General features: G+C 35.3%; 1 protein-coding gene across 20 annotated transcripts in view; it reads right to left on the bottom strand.

The window, feature by feature from the left end:
* The window catches only part of kif1aa (kinesin family member 1Aa), a 75,292-nt gene that overhangs the window by 21,096 nt on the left and 32,593 nt on the right, over positions 1–21,603 (bottom strand). For 5 of the 20 annotated variants that reach the window (XM_039691487.2, XM_039691489.2, XM_039691490.2 and 2 more), the window contains 21 exons: positions 19,725–19,927; positions 18,580–18,659; positions 18,387–18,462; positions 16,178–16,257; positions 15,973–16,079; positions 15,797–15,877; positions 14,015–14,195; positions 13,550–13,622; positions 13,362–13,452; positions 13,095–13,243; positions 12,813–12,991; positions 11,916–12,053; positions 10,057–10,371; positions 6,252–6,370; positions 5,276–5,382; positions 4,882–5,017; positions 4,190–4,352; positions 4,002–4,092; positions 3,797–3,915; positions 3,631–3,686; positions 495–603 (listed from right to left, as the gene is read on the bottom strand). In XM_039691487.2, coding sequence (XP_039547421.2) covers positions 495–603; positions 3,631–3,686; positions 3,797–3,915; positions 4,002–4,092; positions 4,190–4,352; positions 4,882–5,017; positions 5,276–5,382; positions 6,252–6,370; positions 10,057–10,371; positions 11,916–12,053; positions 12,813–12,991; positions 13,095–13,243; positions 13,362–13,452; positions 13,550–13,622; positions 14,015–14,195; positions 15,797–15,877; positions 15,973–16,079; positions 16,178–16,257; positions 18,387–18,462; positions 18,580–18,659; positions 19,725–19,927 — 2,653 coding nt within the window. The remainder of the gene's footprint in view (positions 1–494; positions 604–3,630; positions 3,687–3,796; positions 3,916–4,001; positions 4,093–4,189; positions 4,353–4,881; positions 5,018–5,275; positions 5,383–6,251; positions 6,371–10,056; positions 10,372–11,915; positions 12,054–12,812; positions 12,992–13,094; positions 13,244–13,361; positions 13,453–13,549; positions 13,623–14,014; positions 14,196–15,796; positions 15,878–15,972; positions 16,080–16,177; positions 16,258–18,386; positions 18,463–18,579; positions 18,660–19,724; positions 19,928–21,603) is intronic. The other 15 variants (XM_039691488.2, XM_039691492.2, XM_039691494.2 and 12 more) reach the window with 6 other exon arrangements.

The raw sequence follows: 21,603 nt of genomic DNA, 5'->3' as shown, positions 1-21,603 counted from the left end.
GTGTGTATACAGTATATACACACAAAAACCCACACAGACTTATCTATAATATAATATGTACACACACATATCATGTAAACAAAAACTTTTATGTTAGATACGATTAATAGAGATTAATCAATTTGACAGCAATAAATTAAATGCATCCTTGCTGAATAATTAAGTGTTAATTCATTTAATTTAAGTACTAATTTAATTATAAAGTGTTAATTAATTAAAGTATTAATTTCTTTAAAAAAAATAACCCAAACTGTACATACAGTATATTTAAAGTGTGTAAAATGTCCTTTGGGAAGAGTTGTAAAGTGTCTTAAATGATTCCTGATGGTACTGAGAGCAATTATATGAATGAGAACAGGTATGATTTTGATCTAAAAATTAATTAAAACATTTTATATGGATAGTCGATAGATTTTTACAATCTATTCTGCTCAGACTGAATCAGTTACATTTAATTTAAAAGGAAAAGGTCACTATTTAGACAAGACACTTACTCTCCATTGGCCTCTAGCTCACAGATTTCAAAGAGGACCATCAGGTCGTATTTACAGTGGCACGGTCCTGCTGTGGGTCGTGTGAGAGCTGTCAGTTTGGTGGCAGGTACTATGCGGAAAATAGAGAAAGAAAGAACAACAAAAAGAGTCAAACCAATATTGAGTTAATCATAGATATATACAAAATATATAACAATTCAAAGGCAGATGAGAGGGATACTAGAGTTTCACAGGAGAGAGAGGAAGATATGGATCACAGTATAAAAGGAGGAATAGAGAATATAGTTAGAGAGGACCAGGAGTGTGAAATCAGGGGTTCGATGTAAAGGCACACTGCTGTTAAGATGAATAAAGTCAAGTGAATAACAGTGATCCCTGAACATCTGCATATGCCAAGCAGAATTAAAGGGATAGTTCACCTCAAAATGAAAATTCTCTAATTATTTTCTCACCCCTCACATCATTCCAAACCTGTATGACTTTTTTTTTCCTTCTGTGGAACACAACGGGAGATTTTTCCACTTTTTTCAGTGTAATGAAAGTTAATGAGTACTAGGATCAAGCACCAGAATGACAGCAACCAAAAAAGCATCATATAGGTCTCATAAATCAATGTGATTCATTCAAGTCTTCTGAAATCATACGATAGCAGCATATTGAGTCGGTGAGTTGAACTAGAGAACTGGATCTGTTTGATTCATTCAGATTTTGTGAACTAGATCAACTGATTTTTTGAAAGGAAGCAGACTTCTCTACTTCTCTCATGGGCTTGCATGGAGAATATATCGTGTGGCTTCAGAAGACAATTATGCTGCTTTTTTGCAGATGTTTTGCTTTTACTCATTTTCTTACATAATATATATATATAAAAAAAACAATTCCTCAAAAATTCACCGTTTGTGTTCAGCAGAAAAAAGCTAGAATTAAATACGACTAAATGAAGGTAAACTATTCCTTAAACTTACATTTAACTGTCATATAGCCTACTCTTTCTGTAAGACAAACCATTGAATATGACACATAAATAGACAAGAAACTAACAACGAAACACCTAATAATAATAATTATTACCCAAAATGAATTTCCTGCAAATGTTTAGAGACCACTGTATCATCAAGCTCAGTTTCAAGTGACAGAGCAACCAGTTTTACTCATGCAGTCACACAGTCTTATTTCGGTACTATTCATCAATTTATTTCTGGTGAATGATGTCAGAGAGAAAGACCAGAATTTGTCCATCTGCTTGATAAGGTTTGTAGAGGCTGAGGGAGAGAAAAATACATACACCCACACACAGTATTAACAGGCCGAAACACAGTCCCTGGAACAAAGCGTCCTTCAGTCTGTCAATGCAGGGATTTTGTGTGACTCCCTATTGGAGGAAATGAGTGAACACTGCATAAATATCACACATGTTTAAGTATAACATGTTTAAGAAATAACAAGAATTATATTATATTATATCATATTTAGTGCTGAGCAACGATTAATTGCGATTAGCCACATCCAAAATAAAAGTTTGAGTTTACATAATATATGTGTGTGCATTGTGTATAATTATTTTGTATATATGAATACACACATATGCATGTATATACTGTATTTAAGAAATATTTGCATGTATATATTTATACATAATTTATATTATATATAAAAATTTGAAGAGTTCAGATGCAAAAGCCTCTAAATGTCATTTGAAATTTTCGTCTAAAATGACCATTTTTATCAAGCTTGCATATTTAAGTTCAGTAATTTCATTTAAATGACAATTAATAGGTAATCTTCATTGCCATTTAAGTGAAATTACTGAACTTAAATATACAAGTTTGATAAAAATGATCATTTTAGAAGAAAATTTCAAATGGCACTTAGAGGCTTTTGCATCTGAACTCTTCATTTATTTACAATAAACACTTGTAACAATAATAACACATTTTTCTTAAATATATACACGCATATGTGTGTATTTATATATACAATATAATTATACACAGTGCACACGCATGTAAACACAAACTTTTTTTTGGATGCATAATTATTCTATAATAATAATTATTCATTATTATTATATTATATTATATTATATTATATTATATTATATTATATTATATTATATTATATTATATTATATTATATTATATTATATTATATTAGTGTTGACAAAAGTATAAATTTCTGTACCAAGTCGGTACTGAAATTTAACAAAATGTGATGCTTTGAGCACTGTTGAGTGGAATCATAAACATCTCTGATTGGCCATAGTGTTCACGAGCTCATCGGATGTGTCTGTGATTGGCTACAATGATCAAAGCCCAGGAGTGTTTGAGAGCTGATAGACACCTGCGATCATTGTAACATATTTGATGAAAGCTTGAGTACAATGGCCATTCCGAAGTATTTACGATTCAGCTAAACATTTGTCAAAGCGTCACATTTTTTACATTTTCAGTATCGACTTGGTACCAAAGTCTGTTTTTTGACAACATTATATTATATTATATTATATTATATTATATTATATTATATTATATTATATTATATTATATTATATTATATTATATTATATTATATTATATTATATTATATTATATTATCAGTGCATTAGACTGACGAGAGGTTCTGTTTCAGGGACATTCTTTGGCCTTAAGCACTCAGAACCATTACAGACCCGGCTTCTGCGCTTTTATTACTGAACAGATAGACAAGGGCGGGGCCGGCAGTCTGGCTTGCTCCTCCCCCTCAAGGAGGTAAGAAACAGCCACGCCTGCTGCATTGAGGGCGTGGCTTGACAGCGAGTCCACCAGAGCCCCATTGAAGACCTCTGGCAACAGGAAGCGAATCAGGTCCATGTTCTTCTCTCGATCAGGAGGGGTTTCGTTATCTGCGGCTACACCCACCACCAACAACATAAAGACTATGACATGGGCACGTGGACCCAAAACATAAAAAAGCAACATAAAACAGGCAACACAAAAGACGGAGAATATGTGCTAAACAGCTTCAGCCTCAACGTGATTTGGCCGGAAACATTAACCAATCGCAACTGCTTTATTTTTTTATAAAACATGCAGTGGCCTATGGGGTGAAAGGGGGGGTTTCAATGTTAATGGTCATGAAAAATAGTCATTGCTCTCACCTGGTTTGGAAAGAGGCATGACTCTCGGGAACTGCCGTCTGCATGGGCGCAATGGACTGAAAAAAGAGATCTTGCTGTCATTTCAGTATAACTTTGATGGATGAATTCAGATATTTGTAGCATATATTAATCTGATTTGGAAATAATAAATATTGCCAGGATCTACCTAATGAGATCCTTGCAGAGCGCAGGGAAAGGCTGCTTCTGGTAATGTCCAAAAACTTCAAACACAATCGGCTGAGTCTTTATGTACTCTATAAAGGACTTGGTCACTTCCACGGCAATCTGGAAAATCGAAGAAACGAGTGTTTTACCCTCAGCTTAATAAAAACAGTGTGACGTGGTGCTCTGAGTTATAGTGCAAAGCTTACATTCTGCACATGATAGAAGCCAAGTGGTGGACCACGTCCAGTGTTCTTCAACGGCTCTGTGGAAAACGCTTCATCGTGCCTGTGAATAAAACTACAAACGAGGAGTTTAATGCAAGTATATTAGATTTAGAACAATGACAAATGTCCACTAGTGGAAACAGACTTCACAACAGGACTGAGGCACTCACTTGAACTGGCAGAATATGTCTGCGTACTCTGCGGATATGCTTGATGCCTGCAGCACAGTAACTCTGAATGTGAAGACTTCTCCAATCCTCAAGTGATCCAGAGCCCCGTCCAGTAAGCCATCGAAACCTGTTTTTACAGGGCTGTCCAACTCTTCTGGGTTAACTGAAGAGCACATGAAAGAAAATATGTCAATTTAAAATAATATGAAAACTATATGGGAAGTGGACATATTACTTACAGTATTTAAACATTTGGGGTCAGCTAAATTAATACTTTTATTAAGCAAGTATGCATTGAATTGATCAAATGTGGCAGTTTAGACATTTACAAAAGATCTGTTCAAAATAAATGTTGTTCTTACAATAATGGTTTTCACAAAAATAAGCAGCATAACTGTTTTAACCTGTGATACGAAATGTTTCTTGAGCACATTAAATATATTAAAAAAAGAAAACTGTTATTTTATCTTTTAATACTTATTTACAATTAATGTTTTAACTGTATTTTTGATCAAATAAATGCAGACTTTGTGAGCATTAAAAACTCAAATACATTAAAAAAAATTAAACCAATCCCAATCCTTTGAACGTAGACTACATGTTTCTCTATACCCTTTAATAGCATATTTTGAGTATGATGACCAAAACATTTCTTTGAAGATGGCATGTACAGTATGTTCCATATTTCTTACCTGAACAGGTATTATTGTTGACTTCATCCGCTGAGAGTCCCATCTCTGCATTCTGGCCCTCACCCTCCACAATTCTGAGTTCTTCCTGAGAAACGCCAGCACAGGAAAGACCAGAAGTACAGGACTCTGACTGGAACTGCTCAACAGGAAAGAGAAACACTTATGAATATGAATATTAGTACATGTCATGGTTCTCATGCTTTTGAGTATTAATATTACGAGTATTAATTTACGTGATTTTCCAGGGCATTACAATAAATTTTCCAGCTTTTTGTAAAAATATAAGTTTGTACAAATGTACATTTGTAAAAAAAAGAATTAAATTAAATTAAATTATCAAGCTCCCATGTACAAGGAGTATTTCCAGCCATTAATAATGTTTTAATGTCAATACCTTCTCAAACTGTTGGTCCTCAAAAGAAATCTTGGCAGTGCCTGACTGTCGGACACCAGAGCCATAGTCTGGTGCCTCTTCATCAGCTGGAGGAAAAACCAGAGCACCTTCACATCACTTCCTCAAGAAGTCACACACAGCTTGCCCTTTATATATACAATCCCTCAGGTCTAAATACACCCTCTAAGCCCCAAAACTTTTTCCTGTTTCCTTAAACTAAGGATTCGCAATATATATCGGTACGTATCGGACATCTACCAATATTTGAGAACTTTTTAATTTATTGCACAGTAAAAAAAATATTTTCATGATTTGTAATAACAACATTTTTTTCTTTTGTCAAATCAACTTAGATAATTTATGTAGTTCAGATAACATAACATTTTGAGTTTCTGGTGATTAAATGAATCTCCTTCATTGTATTAACTAAATTTTTCCATTTCAATTAACTTAAAATTTTAAGGCAACCAGGTTACTTATTTTTTACAACAATTTTTTTACAGTGTGTATATTAAATTGTGCATGCTCATTTTCTATATTTTAATGTTTAGTTTACCTTTGCCATCATCTAATTCACTATAAGTTAATATTTAAAATATAATCTTTAGCAAATCTCAAAGTACAGCTATTTTCATTTTGTATGTTGTGATGCCTAATATATATATATATATATATATATATATATATATATATATAATTAGAATTTTAATACCGACTATCTATTTGTTATCAACTATACCTGATAATATACATAAAATATGTCTTATTTTAAATGCTATATGTCTTAAATACTTAAATACTATCTTGCATCTTTATTATTATACGTCGTCTCGGGATGAGACAGAATTTAATATTGGTGAATCCGTATTATTAGCATCCATAAATGTCTTTATCTAGACAAAGAAATGATATATGGAAATATGTGCCCCTCTACTCACCAGTGGGTTCTGCAAGACACTTACAGTCCTAATCTTACCTGATATTGCTTGTACAGCTACTCTGAGGAAACCTTTGACCTCTCCCTTCTCATTGACAATGGCAACCCGATGTACCAGGGGCACAGGATAGAGCAGATTACTCAAATACACAAAAGCCCTAAAGGAGAGAGGGAAGAAGAAAGTAAGAAAATGTCCAAGGTATCAACTGTACAGCAAACAGGACAGACAAAACATTGATCAACATTTACACAAAAGCAGGCACTGCTGTGGCCCTGGACAGGATTATTTCTTAGAGGATACATGATATAAAACAGGGAGGTGTAGAGTATTTTCATCTGTTTATATATAGGTGTAAATGTTGGGCGAGTTTAAGGACCATGGGACTGAAGTGAAGATAAACCCTGATTTTTATTTTATTTTATTTTATTTATTTATTTTTTTTTCATTTTAAAACTATACCGTTCAAAAAGTTTGGAGTACGAGAGATTTAAATAATAATAATACTTTTATTAATAATAATACTTTTATTCAGCAGGAAAGGCTGTTTCTTTAAACTTTTTATTTATCAAAGAATCCTGGGGGGGAAAAATATCCACAAAAGTATTTAGCAGCAGAACGGTTTTCAACTTTGACAAATATTTCTTGAGCAGAAAATCAACATTTTTTTAATAATTTCTGAAGGATCATGAAGACTTGAGTAATGCTGCTGAAAATTCTGATCAAATAAATGCAGCCTTGGTGAGCATAAAAGAAATCTTTCAAAAACATTCAAATATCTTACCAACCCCAAACATTTGAATGGTAGTAATAAGAGAAATAGAAATGAAAAATAAATACTTAAGATTCCACACTATTTCTACTGTAGGTCCACTAATCAAATAAGTACATATGAGAATCACACAAGACGTTTTGGAACAAATTATTGTTAATTGCTATTAAACTGATATTATTATCATTATTATAATAGTTGTAATTAAAAATGTAAAACATTTTTACTTAAACACAGTGTGTTCGTCCTTTTATATAGTCTGTGCATGAGTAAATGTTACATGGAGTGACTCAGTGGGGTATTTGGATAAGCAATACATCCATGATCAGAACAAGAAATACGACTGTTTATATGTTCCAAAACCTTGAGATTGACATTTCATATACAGTAATTGATTGTCTCAATTAACAGTTTTCCATCCATCTGATATCAAGGACTACATCGCCCATCTTCCAACGGTAGTGCTGAACAAAAAAAGGGGGTTTTGGTGAGGTACAAAAAAAAGCATGCTTATGACAAAAAAAAAGGTGGGAGCGGTGACATAAAATGTGACAGTACTGGACACTGCGAGCGTGAACAGACAATACCATTAGCAAACACCAAAATAAAAATAAAGACACCAAAAAACAAAAGCGGCCACACTGTAACAGATGTGCAGTGCATTGCACAAGCGCAACTTAAAAGAGTGAGCCGTTTCATCAAAGGTTTCCATGTAAAAATCTCACAAAAAAAGGTCGAAATACGGCATATGATCTCACATGCCCAGAAGAGAGACAGCTGTGCTAGAAACCAGCTCTTTCATCTTGAGATATGTGAACCCTCCGCATAACCAAACTGCTGTATTACGGGAACCAATTAGTAAGTCATTACATTAATAGCTTTTTCGCATTCATCAGACATTCATGCCATGTTACAAAAATCTGGTCTTGTTTGTTTCTGCGGTACACAAAACAAACAGCTAATATGACTGCTTGGAGATAGCACTTCAAAGCTGACGGAGCCCTTTGAAGAAGTGATGCGGTGCATGTAAAGCTGGGACACAGACCTTGACGGGACACGAGGGCCAAAGCTGTGCTGGATGGAGCTGCTGACAGCCGGCCAATTCGGAATTCAATTATCACAATGGTTTGGTCCAAATTGAAACCCAGAAGCTCAAGGTGTGTGTCTGCAGCGATCAGATGAAAGTCAAATGTATGATAATGGGAGAAGACAGGGTAAAGTCCAGACATGCTGCTGACTAAAGTCCAGGAATCCTTCCCACAGGGGAAGACAAATAGGAAGAGATCTCTTTAATGTTCTTATAGTAGTGAGATGGATATCAAGCGGAGACTTGCTTACTGTAAGTCTCCTGGTTTTTCTCTTGATCAATTGACCCTTGTAAAATGTCTCCTCAAGTCTCATTAGCTATGTTTCCATCCACCTATTTTTATGTGAGTTTTGGGATATCGCAAATGCTGGATGGAAAAGCCAAGATGCGCATACATTCTAAAAGTGCACATAAAAAATGTATGCACTTTTTGTCCGATAAGGCAAAGCATTAACTATACTATGGAAACGAATTTACCAAATAAATTAAATTGATTTTTTTTTTTTCTCAACAGAGGATGTGACTGGAAACCTGGACTAGTAGTTTTGCAGCAATTGTTGTGCCAATTTCCCCAGAAAGTAACAATTTTGTTCTCTTGAACAAAGAGAGGCTTTATTTGCTAAAGTTTTATGGGATATTCCAATTTTGTGCATAAGTCAAATTTTTATGTTTGGATGGAAACATAACCACTGACAAATAAGAGTGGCCAAGATAAGGACAGGGAAAAATCTTTAAACATTTTTTTCAAATAAATAAAATCTGGTGTAAACCATGTTCTCAGTTATGTAATTACTGTTTTCATACGTTTTTTTAAAAATGTCATGTGGTGTAACCATCAAATTCATGATATATTTTTGAGGTAAAAATTAATTTTGGACAAACAGTATATCGTGAGCTTAGAATTATAAGGTTCTATCTCCACTTTTGGTCGAAATTGAGTTTTTGACATAATCTGATCCATTAGGTGTTTATTAATGCCTGTGTGGTGTTATTTTTGTAAAAAAAAGATTAATAGATAAAGCTATAATAGAAAATTTTACTACATTACAGTTTTGCCAGGTGGGATGTAAAAACTTTGATGCTCAATATCTCAGAACTACCCTAAATGGAGATAGAACCTTATAATTCTAAGCTCACGATATTATAAATGAATTATAAACTAATAAATGTTGTTGGGGAGATGCATCACATGACATTTTATAACCTTAACTAAATTTACCATTATAAATAAGTCCAATTATCTTATATTTTAGGAGACTGTTTGACTTTTGTCATGAGGGTCTGCAGGAGCCTTTTTATTATATCATTTTATTTCTGTATCGCACCACATGACTTTAATTTGTTGGAACAGAATCACTGTTTAAAAAAATAAAATATATTGTACTAAACTTTGCATATTTTTATTATTCGATTTTCTTTTCAAATATATATATATATATATATATATATCAGACCATTTGTCCACCCTAACATTTATCACGTCATTGACCCAAACACCAAAATCAGCAATCAACAGACAGAGATCTCAATAGAAAATAGAAGATAAAACTCAACCATTCTCCCATGTCAATTTATTCCAGCTAAATACTTGCACTTTATGTCAACAACAGTCTTATTTGTGCCTACATTTATATTTCTCATTTCCAAGCCCACTAAGAAGAGTGTGCACACAGACTCCCAGCCATTATACATTAAACTACAGTGTATGACACCAACAGAAACTGAAAATAATCTCATTGTGTCTATCCACTATTATCCTATTTGCATATGTCTGGCCTTTTTTGCAGGTATTTGTTTGTCTATAAATGTGAGTGTAGTCATATGTCAACAAAAATCTCTCATATTTATGTGTATAGGCCTAAATATGTGAGTGTGTGTGTGCATGTGTTGTGCACATGTAATGTTTAAAAAGTCAGTGTTGTAAAACCCAGTCTCAGTGTGAAAGAGCTAGTTTCCTTTCCCAGCATTCTCCTGAAACCTCACCAACCTTCCCAATACACTGAACAATGGTGAGCGATCATAAAACGGGTCCTCAGCCTTGCTGGAGCTTCTGCAGAGCTCTCCCTCATCATCATCATCATCATCATCATCATCCTCCCCCTCCTCCTCCTCCTTTAAATCCCAGTATGGGTCATCCAAGTAGAAATCATCGTCCAAGTCATCCAAATCTGTCCCCACCTTCTTGTCCGACCATGACTGGACCAGCTCAGTGAGTTCAGAGGTTGATGTGGGCTCAGAGGGGGTGGGGGAGGAGTTAGAGTCGCTCGCTTGCTCACTAAGGCATGTGGAGAAAAGGGGGTTTCTGGTGTAGCCAAAGACACGGGAGCCCAGTTAGTGTGAGGGGCCATCTGTCTATTTAATTGTTTCTGCTCGCAAGTAGGTAAGTAAATGCGCCAACTTTACTTAGTTGCAGGGTAATGGACATACAGTAAAAGATATTAAAAAAAAACTTCATGTGAACAAAAATCATGTGAACAGCAGCCTCTGTAACAGGACTCTGTTAACAATGTCCAATATTACAATACTTTTCAAACGTTTGGGGTCAGCAAATTGATCAGAAGTGATAGTAAAGACACGTAAGGATAGAGATAATGTTACAAAAGATTTATATTTCAAATACAGTTCTTATGAACTTTATATGTATTAAAGAATCCTGAAAAAATGTATACATTTCTACAAAAATAATAAGCAGCACAACTGTTTTTAGAATGATTTCTGAAGTATCATGTGACACTGAAGACTGGAGTAATGATGCTGAAAAAATCAGCTTTGAAATCACAGAAATAAGTTATATTTTAGAATAGAAAACATCTTGTGAGGATATTTACTGTTTTTTATTATCGCCTTGGTAAGCATGAGACTTATTTAAAAAAATAATAATAATTATATATAGACCCCAAATATTTAAATGATAATGTACATTTTATAGACATAGTTCACTCAAAAAAAAAAAATGTAATTCTGTCATAACACATCATCATGTAGTTCTAAACCTGTTCTCTTTTTTTTGAAACACCAAAAGTTGTACTTTTGAAAAATACCTTTTTATAAATATCAGCCAAATTTTTGGAAAAATTTCATGTTCAATACAATGAAGATGAAACAAGATGGGTGACTGTCAAGCCCTACAATGACAAAAAATACCATGAAAGTGAAAGTAAAAGCAGTCCATTCACTATTCCATGTCTTCTGAATTCATACAGTACAGTAGCAAAAACCTCAACCAATACAGTTGTTGTTACTTATTAAAGCTACCAGTACATTTTTAAAAATGTTCCACAGAAGAAAGAAGGTATGGTGGGTTTAGTTTAAAATGAGAGTGAGTAAATATTGACATAATTTTGATTTCAGTGTGATCTTTTAAGATACAGTAAAGGCAAGATTAAGAGTAAGTCATACAGAAGTAGACAGGGCAAAAGGAAGCTAGTGACCTAATTTCGAAGTGCAAGGAAAATCGATTTCATGCTCTTCTGAATAAAGCAGCATCAAAAATCTTGCACTCTTGAAAAGTGTGTGGGCAATAATTCCTCAGAGGAATAAGCAATATAACATATATCCTGTAGATATCAGCTTTTAAACTCCGTTTTTATTACATTTTCTCTTTCCAGCAGTTGTTTTGCCCTGCAATATAGTAGGCTACTCTACTATTACAAGAACAAAAACTTATTGAAAATTGCTGATTCTGTTCTCCTTAACAGAAATGAATTCACTTTCAATGGGCCATTCAAACACTAGTGTAGTTTGATGAGTTTTAATGTTGATAATGTGGCCTTTATCTGATGTGGCATTCTGAACACCACTGGCCAGGTCTGTCTAGCCATGCTCTGAAGTAACCCTAAAACTCACCTTCCAACCAGACGGAACCAGGGAAACCGGTCGTAGAAGGGGTCACCTCCAGTCAGCACACTGTCACAGTCTTCAAGAGCATTGCTGGGTACCTCAGCAGCACGATCATACATCTCCCTCATCAGATCCAACCTCTGCCTGCAGGGGGCGGCATTATACATTATTTAAAATCTAAATTCTGGATACACTGTGAAACCCAATGTGTCTCAGCTTTATGTTTCAGCACTTGCCTTTTATTGCAAGTAACAGATTTTGTTTTTGTTGTCCTGAAACAACATGCCTTCATTTATTTTACTTTTCAAACATTTTTTATGTATATATACATTGTATTGTTTTACCCTTATCCTATCCTTTTAATCCTAAAATATGAGACTCCATGAATAAAATATTAAATTATATTAAAATTGTAAAACTATTAAAATGTAAACAAAACAAACTAAACCATTTCATTAATTTTTGTTGAATATTTTTCATAAAAGTGTATAATTACAGTCCCTGGGCTGTTGCATCATCATTTACATCATGAAAAATAATAGTATTCCTAATAAAATTGTATTTAAATATAGTGGTTACCAATAAGTCAAAAGTGTCAGTAAAGAGCACACTGATATGAGACACACACAAAATGCTAGCTATAAAATTAGCTGCATTAAAACAAACAAGTCTGCCTTTTTATTCCAAAAAAAGTTTAAAAGGTTTAAAAAATACATATATATACACTATATATATTTATTTTTTTTAATTTATATATAAAATAGACATTGGGATGTTGTGGAAATGACCACTGTTGGATTCTGACAGTACACAATTTAAAAAAAAAAAAGTGAGAGTGTGAAAAGTCTGCTTTGAAGGGGCATTTCAGTTGTATTATATGAAAAAGCAATATGCAAAAATTACCTAAGCTTCTCCAGGGTCCAATAATGTGTGGCTCCATTTTTCTGATCTTGGACTTCTACGGCCACAATGGTGCGAGGGAACGGACTCTTCTCCCTGTCTTTAGCAGCCTCAGGTGGTAACAGGTCAGGCGGAAGTGGAGAGTAGAGTGTGTCCGTCAATAAAACAAACTGAAACTGAACCTGTAAGCGACACAAGGCTCAATCAGTTATGATGTTGTCATATCTTATAGGTTTAGCAGAGTGAATGCAGTTCTTTCTGGTACTATATTTCCAAAGCTTTCACCTTCTTCTTTAGCTCCACGCTAATGGCATTGGCCTCCTTGAGGAAGATGGCATTGCCCCAAAGCATGTCTCTTAGAGATGTGAACTGATAACATCTCCATTTACGGAAAGCCCACAACGCCAGTTCTGTCTCCCTCTCAGTCCATTGCACTATGGGTAAAAGAGATTGAATACAAGATGCCCAGGTGTTTTAAATTTGGGTCATTACGATTAGCTCAAGCTGTTTAAATAACAAAATAAAACTTTTTTTCCATCACAATCTAGTCACCTTCCTCCTCAGGTTCTTCATCGTCCTCTGCTACATCAGGGTAACAACGATTTACCTGCTTCTGCAGTGCTTCTAGCCTGCTCTCATAGTCCTGTAAAAGACATACAGTGAAATATCAACACTAAAAAGGGTCATACTACAGTAAGTTTGGAAGGTAACAAGTGGTATAAGCTCTTTATGTCACGTACTAATCTCTGTTGCTCCAATAGATTGTTGGCCTCTTCTCTCTCCTTGCGATACTGATCCTCAAGTTCCTGCAGTCTATACAATCGAAAGACATGTCATTATATATATATATATATATATATATATATATATATAAAAGAGTTCAGATGCAAAAGCCTCTAAATGCCATTTGAAATTTTCTTCTTTAATGATGATTTTTATCAAACTTGTATATTTAAGTTCAGTAATTTCTTACTGAACACTTAAATAACAATTAATAGGTAAGTATCATTGCCATTTAAGTGAAATTACTGAACTTAAATATACAAGTTTGATAAAAATCATAATTAAAGAAGAAAATTTCAAATGGCATTTAGAGGCTTTTGCATCTGAACTCTTCATATATATATCAGTGACATCAAGTCTAAAAAATATAAATGTCACATTTGTTCACACTTGCTCTTGAATTTCCTCCATGTTACTTTTACCTCTGATCCATTTCCTGTTTCATATCAATGCCCTGTTTGTCCAGGAGTTCTCTCTGAGCAAAAGCCCAGTCTACAGGCTCCATTGGGGTCTCAGAGCAGGGGGTGCGCTCACGTTCCTGACGAGCCTGCTCTGGATGGTTGAAGCGGAACACATGGCTCTTCCCCAAAATGATTCGGTTTCCTACAAAAGAGTCAGTAAATGAAGAAATTACGAGTGGTTTGTGTGAGAAAACGAACAGTATTTATATCGTTTTTTCCCTATTGTTATTACAGCCACAAAGCGCCCGCGCCCTCAGATCACTTGGACGTGGCGTTATCTCACACAAACCGCTCGTTTCTTTAAAAACCGCTCGAGTCATTAAATCATGTTTAATGGGCTATACGCACGCATAAATTCCGCATTTGACGCAAGGATGCTCGTCCATTTCCGGTTGTGGAGATTAAAGCGGAGGAAAACCGAGGAAAACGGGATTATGGCAGAGTCTTCAAAATTTACTGTCCTCCAGTCTTTGAAATGAAACGTACATACGTTTAGATGTAATTTTATATATAGTTATGTTTATTTAATATAATTTTAAAAAAGAAGCATAAACACAACGAGGGGTGTCTGTTTTATCTGTTTTTGTGACGAACGTTTCTTTAGTATAACCATGGAGTATAAAATTCAATATAAATTCTCGGTATTGCATTGGACTCTACGATCGGCGGAAGTTATCGAGCATCCCTAATGCTTCACCGGAAATACCGCAGTGCATAGAGCCCATTTGAACTTCTCTTTGAGGTGGTGATAGACCTCCATTATTTGACTGATAGACACGAACGGTTCGACCTAAAAATATCAAAATTGAAAATACTGTGGAAACAAAGACACCTACATCTTGGATGCCCTTGAGGTAAGCTAAAACATACCAAAATTTAATTTCAAAGTAAACTTTCCCTTTAAGTGGCTAGTTTGCATGTTCTTGGTATTACCAATGCAGTTTACTTTTACCAGGCAGTTCTTGTATATTGTGTATTCTTTGTCGATTTTGTTTGTCCCACCAATAGTATAAAAGCCACAGTGGGTCCAGACTTTTCTGGGGCATTATTATGGTATTATTTTACACACACTGCTGTCCACCATCCAGTTAAAAGCTCTTTTTGTTAGGCTTTTTAACTTATGTTCATGTTTCCCTTGTTCATGTTTCCCTAATTCATGTGTTGAGTGCCACCTCCAGGAGTCATGAAGTGGCGACGCTGGAAGCCGGGAAATCTATTTCAACACATTCTTATCATAAGACGTCATCTAACTGATGTTTTTGACCATACGTCAACATCCGACGTTTTAGGACACCCTCTAACGTCAATTAGATGACGCTATCCTAGGGCGTCATCTAACTGATGCTTTACCTTTAGCGTCAGTTAGATGATGCGGGTAGGTTTAGGTCTGGGGTAGGGTTAGGATTAGGTAGCGTCATCTAACTGACGTTAAAGGCTGCCCTAAAACGTCGGATGTTGACATATGGTCAAAAGCGTCAGTTAGATGATGTATTGGGATGATAACAGGCTGTCTATTTAGAGCGCCTTATTTTATAAATTAAAATATCAATATTTGGCTCCAGAGTAACGATTCTCGTATCGCACGGAGAAAGACAACGATATATCGCCCTATCAACATTTTGTCCCACCTTTAATAAATTTGTACACAAACACACACCAGCACAAACAAATAAATAATAGGAACCAAACCATTTTGCTTACAACAGTATTTTAGCAGGTGAGGGTAAAAAAGTAAAAACAAACCTGATCTGAGAACAGTGGGTTCTGTTACTCTCTTCCCATTTACATACGTTTCTGCTCCCTCACACGGCTCGAGAATGACAGCTGTAAACAACAGGAAGAACAACCATAAGGACTTTGGCATATACTGTACATGAACAGGTATGTGTGTTTTTACAGTAGCCGCATCATTAACAAACCTTCTCCCATTGGCCCAGTGGTGCTGGTGAAAGTGCAGTGTTCCTCTTTGATGAAGTGACCACTCAAAACAATGTCCTGTCTACTGCTGGCATCTTCTCTCCCCACCCTGAGCAAAGCAACACATCAAGATACCATAGTGCCAATTATACTATGTGTGATTCACATGCACGATAGAGAAAAGGAGAAGCTTAGATTGTAACTAACCGAGTAATTCCATCTTTGATGTAATATAGGAGACACTCAGACATCAGAGGATCTTCATTCAGGTTCACCAGGTGGGGTGTCTGTAATGAGTGGCCCAAACATACTTAAAATCAACTTTACAGACTCAACTATTTTTGCATTTTCAGAAAGAAATACCAGTGCTTGCAAGGCAGCAAACGACTAGTCTTAAAGGGATACTCCACTTTTTTTTGGAAATAGGCTCATTTTACCACTCCTCCAGAATTAAACAGTTGGGTTTTACCGTTTTCTAATGTATTCAGGCGATTTTCTGATATTTAGAAGAATATCATCCAGACAGTTTCTGGTCTCATTGACTTCCATAGTATATTTTTTTCCTACTATGGAAGTCAATGAGACCAGAAACTGTCTGGTTACTGATATTCTTCTAAATATCAGAAAATCAGCTGAATGGATTCAAAAACAGTAAAACTCAACTGTTTAACTCTGAGGGAAAAAAAGTGGAGTATCCCTTTAACGTTTCGGGCAAGTTTAGGTTCTAGGCTTTGGTTCTGTGTTAAAGCTAAATGCCACATCAAAATATTGTTTTCTGTCAGATGTGTACAAGAATTAAAATCATTTACAGTGTAAATGTGGCATGAACTTCCCTATAGAGTGCCGTAGTGATGGCATCACTTTGTAGGACAAATCGGAAGCTAGCGGCGCATGAGTTCCCTCGGTCGAAAAGCAATGCATTTTCCCCATAGACTTTTGGAAAATCGCAAAAAATAAGATCTGTGTTTAATAAAGAGTTGTGACCCTTACACGTTTTGTCTATCAAGATAATCTTTACAAGTTAATCCAAAATGTATACATTTTGAAGCCTATATAAAGATTTTAAAAAACACAAGCAGACACAATAAAGTTTAAAAATTCACAAGCAGGTTATAACTGTGTGTTCTATGTCATAGATCAAAACGTGAAAATATTTAGAGGTTTTAATCACCACAGACCTTATTTCGGGCGATTTAGCAAAAACCCATTCAAAAATCCCATAGGCTTTAGAGCGAGGGAACCGGGAGTGCTAAAATGCTAACTCACTTCCCCGTTTTGGCCTACAGAGTGACGTCGTAACTTCGGCACTCTATTGGGACATATGGCTTAAATGGCTTCTCGAATGAGACAAAATGTAGGGCGAGATTTGATTGGATCTGATTGGATTGTTGGATCATTTGCTAATTGTTACGATCTCATGTGAGTGACAGGTTGCTGGAGGGGAGTCAATATTGTCCTGCCCACAAATAATGATGTGCACAGATAAATCATTTATAATAACCTTTGCAATATTCCATAAAATACAAAAATTGTCCATTTTGATTTCATGGTTACTTTAAATATATGAAAAGTGCAAACACAATTTGTATCCAAGCATTAGAAAGAAGACAAATCGCAATTCAGCAGACATATTTAAATAGTCTCATTGTCGATTGTTACATTAATGCTGAATATGCTGAAGTCAATGGGACATTTTCAAACATTTAAAAAAACAAAGTATGAATCACAGGGGCAAAAAGAGGCACAAAAGGCTGAAATTATCAACAAAATAAAGTTCAAATGGAGTCTACGCATTATTTAATGATTGGAATCAATGGTTTAAACCCCAGCCAAAGTGCTGTACAACGTAGCACTGCCTTGCGAGCACTTTCAAAATGTATTTATACGACATTGGAAAGAGGAAAATAAGATTTCAATTTTGATATCCATCAAAATGCATGTGATTCGATTTAGATATCACAAAAGTGTAAGAATCCAGAAAGGAAAGCCTTTAAAAGCATCATAGGGGATGATGCTGGAGATCTGCACATTCACCCAGCAGTTTGCTTTAAAGTTTACTATAAAGACTTGAAGGAATTGCAGTACATCGGCATTCATTTCAGCAACAGATCCCTAAATAAAGATCACAGATGCGTATTTAGGAGAGCTCTGGTGGGGAAAGAACACACAGAGGTAGATTCTGAGAGAATCGAGATGCAACCACACAGTATCCATGGCAACCAACCTCATTGGGAGAGAACAGCCCAACAGTGTCTATAAACACGGGCTGAGGTTTTCTCTGCGAGGGCTTCCAGAAAGGGAACGTAAAGACATTCACAGGCTTATTTAGTTATTTGAACACAACATATTAGCCTTATCACGTGGTCAACCTCCACCTGCATACAGTTTCTCCCTACAGCCTTAATAATGACTTTACCTTCTTTGGTGAAAAGACTCCAACAGTTCCTCCATCCTCACGCATGGCCACACCCATCTCAGCCAGCAGTGCTTCTCTGTGAAAAACAATTTAGATGTTTTTTAAAAAATTATGGTTTAGGTTTATGAATATAGCATAACTTATGCACTAACGTAAAATTGCATATCATCACATAAGACTTCATATAACAAACCTGTCCATTCTGATGGCTTCTGTACGGCGAAGCTTCTCTTCCCACGTTTCATTGAGCTCAGCAATGATTTTCTCCGTTTCCTAATTGGCATTGCAAACAAATGCAAGTTAAAATTAATATATGCCACCAAGTTAATAGTAGTTTTTATTAATGTGAGACGTACGTCTTTAGACAGTTCATTAATGAGGTGCAAAAAATGTTGTATTAAAAGTATCATATAAGGAATATTTACTTATATAGTACCGTATACCTTTAAAACCTCAATACTCCCTGCATAGTACAAAAAGACTACCTTAGTTTTATTATATTATATTATTATATTTTGGGGTCAATTAGAATAGGTTTTCATGCTTGAATGTAAAAAAACAACATCATTTTTCACATATTTTACATTTTCTTCCCTTGTCAGTAATGCCCATGCAATGCCCTGTTTAGTTCCTGTTTCTATGAAAGCCCTTCTTCTGAAAAGGACAATGTGCTCTGATTGGACGGCTGGACTTGTGTATTATGATGGGTCAACTGCTTCGAATGTTTCTCGGAAATCGCATGCTCTTCACCATAACCTTACTAGATCTGGATGGGGAAAAAAAGCGTCTCTTGGACATGGCAATTTTTTTTGTACGCTTTTGGCAAGAATTATTTACGATTTTGTGACTTTTAACTTTGCTACCTTTTTCATGCTCAAATAGTAACATTACACATTGAAAAAAAAACATAGTTCCTCTTTAAAAGGTACAGTTATAAAAAGTGTAGCTTTTTTATATTTTAAATTTGATTTTAGTTAGTTTTAGTAATTGAAGCATTTGTCATTTTAATTTATTCTTTTAGCTTTTTTGTCAATTATATTACAGTGTTAGTTGCATTTTACAGTCATTTGTATAGTATTATAGTAGAGTAAGTTATTAAATTTAAATATAATATTTATATTTTCTTTAATTTAAGATTTATTTAAATTTAATAGTTTGATAGTTGTAGTTTCGGTTAATAACAACACCACAGTTTGTATACGTAAAATTAATTATGAAGTGGTTCCTTTAATCTGGAGTTGATCCCTTAATATCTGGGGGCAGATATTTGTCATATTTACAGTATATTTGGAGGATTTAATTCAGTATTGTCAGGCTTTTATACTTTATGGCAGTCACCTTGAGTCTCTCAATGGCTTCCTCGCTCCCTGGGCTGAACATGATGCGATCGTGCAAGCTGCTGATGGAACCAGCCCGGCTGGACAGGGCGGAGAGAGATGGAGAGGGGCTCATCCCAGTCATAGCATTGGTCACTGTGGAGAGATCACCTCTTTGATTGACATCTTGGCCACTATTGTTATTGTTCTTGTAATCGGATATGTCTGTCGGGGAAGGGGGAGAGAGGTGCGGGGGGGTTGTGGAGGGGGGAGGGGGGAGGGGGGCGACAGACACAGAGTTCAGAGAGAAGCAGACAGAAAAGGATGAGCAGAAGGAAGGAAAGGTAGAGAAAAGAAGACAGAGAAAGACTTGTAGCTTGAAATAAATTTGAATTCAAAGAGCAAGAAATTTCACATGTGAGGAAAAACGATCAAGAAAGAACAGACAGTCACAGCCCACTAAAAGAGACAAGCGGAAATAAAATAGGAGATATAGCGCAGGCATCCGGCAGCAAAGAGACAGCCATATCAAGCGCAATGTAACACTGCGGGCTTCAGCTACAGCATTACACGTCCACCATCCAATGACAGCAACCTGAGAGCCATGTCTGAAATATTTAACAGGCATACATGCATTGATCTGGGCTGTTATTTGACACCGGTTTCTTATGTTAGTGTACATTGAGCAAAATAATGGTGTTAGTCCATTCAAGCAACTAAATGCCAATTCGTTTTTGGTCTTAAAAATTAAAATTCTGTCATAATTTACTCAAATTGTCTTTCTACATCAAGCCTTGGATTTAAACTACATCAAATGAAGACATGAACCTCAAACATTAAGTTACATCAAAACTTATTGGGTCTCGCATGTCATGAGACAAACGTCATAATGTTTTTTTTTATATATACAGTATATACAGTATACTGTATATATTAAATTATATTTGTTTCTATTCAATAAAATAAATTACATTAATATTAAATTTCTCTCTCTCTCTCTCTCTCTCTCTATATATATATATATATATATATAGCCTTTATTTGCTGTCATATTGAATTATATTTATATATTTATATATATTGAGTTTTGTGGCTTTTAAATAGATTGTGACATCTACAAAAGCAAACATAGTTTTCTTCCAAGAAAACATACTTAAAATCTTGATGACTACACTGATTTTAGTCCAATTAAATGGTGTCTAGAAGAATTGCCCCGCCCCCGCAAACAACTAAAGTAAATCATGATTGATGAATGCAATGGTCCGACTCTCATACTAATTAGCATACACTTTATGTAAGCAAATATTGACTGGAGTACATCTGGACATTAGCAATGAGCTCATATTTCTGCTAAAAGCCAGTGACTGTCATTACCGTCATCAACAAACTAGAATGATCGTCATCGCTGACCACAGTAAAACCTACATTACCAGTTCAATTATACTCTCGTAAAATCCATTTGACGGTAAAAATTTACATAGACATCTGTTACAAAACAGCATTCACAAATCTTGTGAGCTGCACACAGGAAATATCCTTCCACGATGCTCTTACTTAAGAGACACTGTCAGCATTTCATGTGATATCCACCTATCCAACCACTAAATATCATATATCTCTAGCTGAACAGTTATGCTAATATAATTTGAAATGCAACACTGGATATAAGTGGCTAAATAAACATATACTCTATCGAGCATATAGTTTGTCTTTGTAATGTCTCTGTAACCTTCGGCACAATAACATCTCTCAGCTCTAACGATGCTGCTATGGCAACAGAGTGCTTACAGTACTCTGTGCTTCTACACACCTAAGAGAGCTACGAGGCAAGTATCTTGGGTAAAACGTGAGAAGACATGGCCCCAGGTGACGGGTGACTAAATACCAAACTAAGATGAATA

Source organism: Pimephales promelas, chromosome 8, assembly GCF_988280905.1.
Source record: "Pimephales promelas chromosome 8, fPimPro1.hap1.1, whole genome shotgun sequence".
NCBI classification, from domain to species: domain Eukaryota; kingdom Metazoa; phylum Chordata; class Actinopteri; order Cypriniformes; family Leuciscidae; genus Pimephales; species Pimephales promelas.
The sequence above is the reverse complement of the archived record's forward strand: the minus strand, read 5'-3'. Positions and strand labels throughout refer to the sequence as shown.